This window comes from Sprattus sprattus (genome assembly GCF_963457725.1).
Source record: "Sprattus sprattus genome assembly, chromosome: 17".
NCBI lineage: Eukaryota > Metazoa > Chordata > Actinopteri > Clupeiformes > Clupeidae > Sprattus > Sprattus sprattus.
The window spans coordinates 6,108,022-6,118,021 of record NC_137915.1 but is presented as its reverse complement, the minus strand read 5'-3'; the positions used below and the strand labels follow the sequence as shown (position 1 = coordinate 6,118,021).

The window sequence follows — 10,000 nt, the reverse complement described above, 5'->3', positions numbered from 1 at the left end:
TCTACTTTCACTGCGCCTATCTTCCTTTCTACCTGTCGTTCATTTTTCGCTCTTTCTTTCTCTCCTTCCGAGGGTTTAGGTGCTCCACCCTAGCTGTCGATGCTGGCCTGTGTGAGTGCCGTCACTTGAAAGGCTTGTGCAGGGGGCACGCATGGGAGGAAGACACACACACACACACTCACACACACACACACACACACACACTCACACACACACACGCATGGGAGGATGAATACCTAAGAGCAGTCTGGAGCGTTTGAAGTGCCCTCTTTTTCTTTTCATTCTGTCTGTCTTCCTTCCTTAAACGCCCTGTCTTGACACACAGACACACACACACACACACACACACAGAGTCCAAACCAGCACTGTCATTCATGAACCATAGGTATGCAAAGCGTGGGCGGCACACCTGTGCAATTGTAGCCTGTTAAAGCGTGCGCGCACACACACACACACACACACACACACACACACCTGTGCAAGACAGACAAACATAAACAGCCATATACACAAAGGCATAGATGCTTAACATAAAAGTCAAACAAAGACAAAGACATTCTGACATACACAGCTACAGGCAGTCTGATACTACACTCCCATAATGATCATGGGGGCTGGTACAGTGAAACAATACACAACCACAGCAAAAAGGCACATGAAAACAAATTATGTGTGTGTGTGTGTGTGTGTGTGTGTGTGTGTGTGTGTGTGTGTGTGACTGAGGAAGAGAGGGCAGACGGCACTCAAAGCGAGTAAACGGGCTTTAATCGTTCATTAGCACGAATCAATCTCATTAGCGTTGACCAAGAAACAACGGGGATTTCCTCTGAAGACTGTGGGGTATCTACAGGCATTCCGCGCGTACACACACACACACACACACACACACACACACACACACACACACACACACACACACACACACACACACACACACACACACCAAAAGATATAAAAGCACACACACACACACACACACACACACACACACACACACACACACACACACACACACACACACACACACACACACACACATATTAAGGGAAAACACAACTACAGATCACTTATCTCACAAAGACCCAGTGCAATAATAAGAAGCCAGAAGGTGGCAGGAGGCAACCATACTGTACATGGCTCTCTTGATCTCATCTTATTAAATTCATCACAAACACACGTGCACACACACACACAGACACACACACACACACACACACACACACACACAGACACACACACAGAGACATACTCACACACAAACACACACACACACACACACACAGACACAGACAGACACACAGACACACAGACACACACACACACACACACACACAGAAAGCCAAACATACCCAAAATGCACACACACGGGCAGTTGAGCAAATGCTAATTTGTTAAGGGAGAAAGAAGACTCAGTACAAGAATTCTCGTTAGGCACCTCGCTCAGGAAAATCCCCCTGCTTTACAGGTCCCTCTTCTGAAAAAGTGTGTGTGTGTGTGATGTGTGTATTTGTGCTCTGTGTGCGTGTGTGTGTGTGTGTCATGTGCGTGTGTGTGTGTGTTCTGTGTGTATGTGTGTTCTGAGATTTCAGTTTGAGTATGAGTCTATGAATCCCCTTAAGAACTTTCTCTGTGTACTCAGTATGACCAAGCGGGAATGTACCCACATGAGAAACCACAGCAGCCAGACAGCTGTTTATCCCCCTCTCCTGTCCCCCGCTCGCTTTCTCTTTTTGGGGGAAATTCAAATTCATTTCAGCGTCTCTCTCTCTTTCGTATGCTTCAGTTGACATGTCACTGCAGCTGACGAGAAAAGGTTGGCGGCACTGACATTTGTTAGGGACGCGAGAAGGTTCTAGAATCTCTTTCCATCTAGTGAGGGAAAAAAAAAACATCAAATGATCAAGAAAGTATCAGTTTGAGTGTCTGGTGAAATTTCCATTTAGCATTTGAAATGTCTGATTTAGAAAACTCCCATGCTCAATATCAGTCTGACTGCCTCCTCCTCCTCAATCCTACAGACATATCATAGTGAGATATAGAGTGATCGGCATAGCAAAGCTGCCCGTTAATATGATGAGAATTACTTTTGACAGTTTAAGGAACAGAAGAGACTAATAGCCCTTTGAAATGATCTTGGAGACAAAGATGAGTTTGAGTGCTGTGTGTGTGTGTGCTGTGTGTGTGTGTGTGTGTGTGTGTGTGTGTGTGTGTGTGTGTGTGTGTGTGTGTGTGTGTGTGTGTGTGTGTGTGTGCTGTGTGTGTGAGTGTGTGTGTGTGTGTGTGTGTTTGCGTGTGTGTGTGTGTGTGTGTGTGTGTGTGTGTGTGTGTGTGTGTGTGGCATTCATGTGTCCTGGAGCGCTTGAGCAATCAGGTTGTTTTTTTCCCCCTCAACCATGATCTCCTGACGTACAAGAGCAGGGTCAAGGGGAGTGACCAGAGGTCTGCTACTGCTAGGAAACCGCACTATTCTTAGCGGAGGTCGTCACTGCAATGTCCAGCCCAGATTATAGCCACGTGTCCCAAACATGCGGGGCTGAACCCACAGGCCCCAGTTTCCCAGAGGCGCCAGAGGCCTCCAGCTTTCTGTAAACATTTAACGGGATTCCATTCAGCCCGCTGCTCTCACCTGGGGTGATGTGCGACAGCTAGATAGGTGTGTGTGTGTGTGTGTGTGTGTGTGCGCATTGCCTGTAGATATCCCCTGCAGATGTGCGACAGCTAGATAGGCTCCACACCAGCTCCTCTGAGTCACACACACAAAGAAACACATAACCTCCGGTCTTCAAACCTTCCTTGTCTTGTAACAATGTCATAACTTGCCATGCCGTAGCCCGCAGGTCCAAAACTCATTGTTACTGCAGTCCATACTTAAAAGATACTAAAGAGTTCTAGGAATGTACACAGTCTGGTATTTAACACACTTACATATACAGTACACACTAAAAGATTTATATCTGATCGAATCGCACATACACACACCTTCTTGCGCACACTCTATCACACTTGAGCGTTCTCCATATGTTATGTCTCTGGGGCTGGTAGGTGGTGGAGGTGGAGGTGTGTGTGTGTGTGTGTGTGTGTGTGTGTGTGTGTAGGTGTGTGTGTGTGTGTGTAGGTGTGTAGGTGTGTGTGTGTGTGTGTGTGTGTGTGTGTGTGTGTAGGTGTTGGTATCAGGGTTTGAGGAACTGGAAATCTCACCCACCCCTGCCGAGAGAGATGCTCGCTTGCAGCAGGGGGTCCCCGGAAAAGCGGGAATGTAACGGACCAGCGCGCCCCGGAAGAATCGTGTATTCTCCACGGGCCGTGCAATTATTCCAACGGGTTTATCCCTGGATTAATGAATCACATTAATTCAAAAGGGGGATAATAAGAGAGGATTAGCTGCTGGGGGGGAAAGGGGCCGTTCTGCTTGGTAGGGGAAGCCATAACCATCTGACCAGCCTAAGAAGGTACGTGACGCTCCCCCGTCCTGCTAGCATGGGGCCCACCAGTTGGGAAATGGATTGGTGCAAATAGCTTATCAACCATTTGGGCTTTCATTATGCTATTTCACGGTTATTTGGTAAGAGCAATTAATTTCTTACTAACAAAGTCATAAGCTGTGTGCGTCTTTTCCAAAGTGTTTTAGTGTTCAAAAAAAAATGTGAAAACAATACTCAGTTCACAAAGAGGCTTACACATAAGTTGTCATGAAGGCCATGTGTAAAACAAACCATGTGAAGCTTGGTTCAATTGGCATTTAATATTTAACAAGGCAACCATAAATCTTTCTTTATCCCCAGACGGAGTAAATGGTATGATTTATTAAAGTGTCATGCAGCCAGTAGGTGGTCAGGAGTGGTCTGCTGGCCCTGTGGTTCAACATGTCTATGGGTTTGTCTCCGTAAGCACCAGCACAGGTGGTCCGGAGGTGTGTGTACCTGAGAAGAGCTGACCGTGGTCTTTCTCTGTTCTCCACTGAAACCTCTTTTGTCTCCCCTCTGGAATATGTCTGCGGCAACCGAAGCATCAAACATTAATCATATCACATGAAAACAGAAGCAGCGTCCCTGTTTCACGCTGAAGCCATTTCCTGATGGGTTTTTTCTCTCTCTTCCCGTCATCCTGAGAGGCCAGGGCGGTCTGGACACCTTAAGTGGCGCTCAAAAACAAAAGGCCCTATCCTCGCCTTTACATGTGCCAGATGGCCATTGGGTGGAGCGCCCCCTTCCCTTATCCCCATTAACCAATCAGATTAGGAGAAAATACTCCACTTCCACACCATAGACCCCTAAAACGGACTTGGTGCCGAAACTAAAAAGACACAAACAGAGTTCCACGTGCAGAGTGCAGACGAAGAGGTCTTCCACATTTGCCCATGGGCTGCACCAGTAAAAGTCGAACAAAAGGTTCCATGAGGCCTTACCTCAGTGCTGTGAATGGGTATTCTCAAACTGGCATCAGTCCATTAGCGTGACTGGCACTTAAGGTAAATGACTCCCTGGCCCTTCGTTCTAATTGGCTTTACTACCAGTCTCCACGTCAGATGCTAAATGTGCCTTCTGATGGCTAAATGTAATAAATTAGTCATGGACGGCCTCCAGCCACGGCGGCAGCCGGCTCCTTAATAATGGAAGCGTGCGCTAACGGCCCGTTAACGAGCACGGGCGCTAATTGTGTCCTAATTATGCCGACCGCCCCGTCACCTGAAGGAAGGAGAAAGGCGGAGATGACCATGGCTATCCATCATACACATTTATACAGACACTATCTGTCTCGCCCACACACACACACACACACACACACACACACACACACACACACGGGTGGAGAGAGCTCATTTATTCCCCAAAATAATACCACCTGTCTTGTTCCATCCAATTTTAGAAATCCAAACCGGAGCCTGTATCCTGGTAACAGATAATATCATGTACTTTTGGCAACTTGATGAATATCTCCTCCTCCTCCTCCTCATGTCCTTTTCTCTGCCATATTTTACCTTCCGCCTCCTCTATCCCTCTGTCATCCTCTCCCTCTCTCTCTCTCTCTCTCTCTCTCTCTCTCTCTCTCTCTCTCTCTCTCTCTGTCTGTCTGTCTGTCTGTCTGTCTGTCATCCTCTCTCTCGCTCTCTCTCTCTCTCTCTCTCTCTGTCTGTCTGTCTGTCTGTCTGTCAGTCATCCTCTCTCTCTCTCTCTCTCTCTCTCTTCCCCTGACCACCCTTTCTTTCCTCCCTCTCCCTCCTCTTCCTGCTGGGAGGGCAGTTAGACTGTCCCTCAGTAACCTGGAGCAGGTGTGCAAAGTAATGAGGGCCATTAGTTGCTCCCTCCCTCTCTCTCTTCCTCTCTTTCTCTTTCTCTCTCTCTCTCTCTCTCCCTCTCTCAGTCCTCAGACCAGTCACATATAATGGCCCTCTTCCTCTCTTTCTCTCTCTCTTTCTCTCTTTCTCTGTCCTTAGACCAGTCGCATATAATGGCCTTTGCCTTCTTTCCCTTCGTGAATGCTTCACCAGCAAACCACATTAAACGGACGGCCAAAGGGCAGCTCACAGGGTGGCACTGGGATAGACAACACACACTCACACACAGACACACACACACACACACACACACACACACACACACACACACACACACACACTCAACACACACACCACACACACACACACACAAGGTCTCTTTATTTCTCCAACTTTACAAATACACACACACATACAAGGACATTATAAGGCATAACATTTCCCTTCCTGTTTTCCCCAATGAAGGTGGTAGGGAAGAAGAAGACTGGAGCAAGTTACAGCCATTCTGGCAAACCATCTTTTGTCTACACATACATGCCCTCCTTAATAACATGAGTTGTAATGAACCACCACACTCTCTTTCTCAATCTCTCTCTCTCTCTTTCTTTCTCAATCTCTCTCTCTCTCTCTCTCTTTCTCAATTTCTCTCTCTCACTCCCTCTCCTTCCATCTGCTCCTCGCCCAAGAGGTTGAATTAATACTCTAAAGTTTCAGTTTTCTCCTTCACTGCCCCTGCTTTGATTCTCCAAGAGCCCAGATCCCAGCCTGGATACGGAACCCCAGCTGACTAGATGAGCCCTGAAGGCCCCCCCCCCCCCCCCCCCCCCCACAACACTACCACCACCACACACACACACTCACACACACAACCCTCACCACACACAGCCAATCAGTATGCCTCCTCTCCTCCGAGGTGCCCAGACAGCTATGATGTGGACGGGTAAAATCCATGTTGTAAATTATTCAGTGTAGAATGAAAACTAACATTGCAAGCAGAATGCCATGTCAGTGTGTGATGTTCAAAAAGTTTAGTTTTTTTTCCCCACCTGCAGTTGGATAGTTTTTCTCTACCTTTTTAGAGTTGGTGTTAGTGTTGGTTTGTAGTTGATTTTTTTTCTTTTCTTTTTGAAAGTCGTCCAAAAAAGACATACACACACACATTCTAACATTGTTGTCTGTCCATTGAAGCCTACATGAATCAACCACAAGTGACACATACACACACACAGAAAAGCTACTGTTGGTCCTTAGTGGTACACCCACCCACATATCATGCACCTGGTTCCCCACACACTTCACCCACTCACTCATCCCATATATACTACACACGTACAGACACACACAAACACACACACACACACACACACACACACAATTTCAGAAAAGGATGTAAAGTGATCAGCATAGAGAGAACCCAGTTCCTCCCTAGTGCTGATGGGACACATATAGTAATCGATGCCCCTCTCACCGACTATAGGACTAGAGTCAGCCGCTGCCCAAAGAGGAATCACATATTCATGATGTCCTGCTGAGCACAGGGACACTGCTTTTGTATATAGGCTGTCGCTGTGATGGAGAGTAGCTTGTGAAGTGCAAGTGTGTGTGTGTGTGTGTGTGTGTGTGTGTGTGTGTGTGTGTGTGTCTGTGTGTCTGTGTGTGTGATTGTCTGTGTGTGTGTGTGTGTGTGTGTGTGTGTGATTGTCTGTGTGTGTGTGTGATTGTCTGTGTGTGTGTGTGTGTGTGTGTGTGTGTGTGTGTGTGTGTGTGTCTGTGTGTGTGTGTGTGTGTGTGTGTGTGTGTGTGTGTGTGTGTGATAGAGAGAGAGAATATGACTGGATGTTTATATAGTTCTCTGAAGGAAGTTCATTAATCTGCAGCGCGACTGTACACAGCAAACCATCTCTCGCCTGCATACTAAAACTCACCCAGCCGCCGTTCTGCTCAATCCAGTTGTGGAGTGGACCGTCTAGATACTCCGTCATCCAGTGTGCTATGAGATCCACTTGGGGCACCATCTGCCGGTTAACGCTCTCTACGCACATGGTCCCACCGAATTCGAAAAATGCGACGATTCGACCCCAGTTCACCCCGTCATCGCTGAACAGCTCCTCGGCGACCGCAGTGAATTTCCTCTGCGCGGTTCCTGGGGTGAAGTGCAAGCGATCTCCCATGGCGGCGAAGTCCCGCTGGTACATCCTCTCTATCTCGTCCCCTGCCTCGCGGAGGACCCGGTTCAGCCTGGCGTGCGGGTCTGGCTGCGAGCGCAGGGAGGGCACCGGGGAGTCTGGGTTATCTCCAGCCGCGTCTGCGTGCAGTCTCCGAGCATAAACTTCAGAGTTATCCGCTAATCCGTTATTTGGAGAGTCAATTTCTGCTATGCTGTTGAATTCCCATACGTATCCCTTCTTTAGAAGTTTGTGATAAATGAAGTTCTGTACAATATCGCGGTTGTCATAGGAATTGTCGTTTGCCATAATGGTATTCAATAGTACAATCGCTGTAAGCGAACACCGTTAAGATCAATACATGTGAAAAGACTGCACAGTAATTTGACATAGACCAACAGAAACTGATACAATTGCAACAGCTTCTATTGTGATGTACCTGCAAATTCGCTGAACTTGTGTCGCATCAACCCCCGGTAAGAAAGTGTACCACTTCATTTGATTGTATTTTGCAGGCCCAATTGCCCCAGCAACAAAACGACTATATCCTCGTCACTTTGTTTTAATGATGGGCACGTAGATGTTTAAGAAATTGTGATAGAGCATCCGATCCGGTCAGCTGGGTTAATTCAACTTCCATGCGCTACCATCATTACGTGGCCCAAGATTGCGCTCTGTAACCGCACGAGTAGGAATGTCTGATCTCCGCATATGGTAGCTTACGCCCCTTTTTCAGAGCCTGGGAGTGAAATCCATGGGAAAGTAGCGAGTGAGTTTCAGGCGTAAAAGTCTCAGTTGAAGCGAAATGTATTTCCCGCAGTAGAACGCAACCACCAATATGCAGTTGGCAGAGAATGGTGTCAAGGCGAGCTGGTATTCCCCATATGAAGTTTATGTAGTTTAAGGAAAACAGAGCTTTTTCCACGGTTTTGTCGACCCCGTGAACATTATAAGCAACAGAAAGACGGAAGAGAAATCGTTTACGATCCTTTCGAACTACACTTTCACCCTCTAGCAACTGCCTGAATAAATAATTGCAGCCCAATTTTATACCAGACCTGGCGGTAGAGTATGCGACGGAAACGCTGCGGTCATGCGTCCATGTGTGATCCCGCAGGGTTTGAACGTCTGCGATTACCGGGTGCGGGGGACTCCGCTGTAAGCTTGTGTCATTGAGCTTGTGGTCCCTATTCAATGTGTGCATGAAGTCTGGCTGGCTTGTAGCGAAGCCTACTCCCACTCGTTTAGTACTTCCCTTTCTTGGTCTACGTCACATCATTTTCTGAATGAGTCGGCCATCGGAGACCGGGCGGCGCATCATCTAAAGTAGTACAAATGATGTAATTACTTTGACAAGTGTAGTGTTACTCGGCGAGTATGGACATATAGACATGAGAGATATGCATGAACGATCGGTCACACGAGAACCGCCCTCAATTGCGCCAGTTTGATCTCCTGACTAAGATTTCTTGAGAATTGCCTTGTGCGTGTGTGTGGGTTTTTGGTGTTGTCTGTAGACACACGAAAATGCCTAATGGAAATGAACGTTGACAGGAAAACCTTAGTCATGGATATTGAACAAACCAAACAAAGCACTGTTTAGACACTTTTCATTTACAAGGAGCAGACTGGAGCAAAGACTGAACTTGGATTTTGGGTCAGTAATTAAATAATCTTCTGGCCAATCCTCGTCTGATTGGGTTTCCTAAAGCGGCCACAAGAAGGACTAGTGTGGCCCAGCTGCTCCCTGTCTGGACCCATAGCCATAATAATTTAATTGGATCCCATCAAATCACTGTATCTTCCCAAAAGAGTCGTTCAATTTGGTGCAGAGGGTCTGGACGTTCTTGATTATTTATTATTAAATTCATTTAAATTAAGATTGCCTTGTGTGAATCAATTTTACATGGTCAATTGTTGGAACTGTTACATAGTGAAATGGTGTGTTATGCATCAAATCAAAAGTAGCAACCATTCATTTGTACGCCCATATCTGGAAGGCACTAGGACTGGAAAAGGTACATACATATTACCTGAAACACACTGTGGAATCTATTCAAAGGAAATTCTCCTCGCAACCATAATGAAAAATGATCTCCAACACGTCAGTTTTTAAGACAGATTTTTAAATGTATTACATTGTGTGTGTGTGTGTTTGTGAAACCAACATCAGGTTTAAGGCTGTATAGCAGATATCATTGTCACATTACTAGCACTAGAAACCACAAAGAACAATAATTACATTCCTTCATTTCCACTGCTTCTTTTCGTAGTCCCACTTTGATGTGAAGCCATCCACTGGGTTGACGCGCATGTCAATCATCCTCTGCGTCTGCTTCTCCACCCACTCCGGGGACAGAGTGTGGGGTACGTCTCCAAAGACTTGGGGGACAGACAGGACACACAATGACGTTACACCCAAGGTACAATGGGGGGGACACCTATTTCACATGCATTCATTTGGCCAGGAAAAAGTCAGTTCTAGTCAAGGCACAAATACACTGGAATAGAGAGAACAGCCAGTGTCTCTTTACTGGCAGCAGTAAGGTTGAACCATGCT

At 46.7% G+C, this 10,000-nt stretch overlaps 2 protein-coding genes across 2 annotated transcripts in view; both read right to left on the bottom strand.

The window, feature by feature from the left end:
- bcl2a (BCL2 apoptosis regulator a) overlaps nt 1-8,516 on the bottom strand; it is a 65,356-nt gene extending 56,840 nt beyond the window's left edge. Inside the window, exon 1 of the mRNA XM_080855592.1 lies at nt 7,201-8,516. Within this exon, the coding sequence (XP_080711718.1) occupies nt 7,201-7,749 (549 nt within the window). The 5' untranslated portion in view covers nt 7,750-8,516. The remainder of the gene's footprint in view (nt 1-7,200) is intronic.
- Nucleotides 8,517-9,688: 1,172 nt separating this feature from the next.
- cox4i1l (cytochrome c oxidase subunit 4I1, like) overlaps nt 9,689-10,000 on the bottom strand; it is a gene marked incomplete at its 3' end in the record, with an annotated part of 11,093 nt that continues 10,781 nt past the window's right edge. Inside the window, exon 5 of the mRNA XM_080855228.1 lies at nt 9,689-9,822. Coding sequence (XP_080711354.1) covers nt 9,689-9,822 — 134 coding nt within the window. The remainder of the gene's footprint in view (nt 9,823-10,000) is intronic.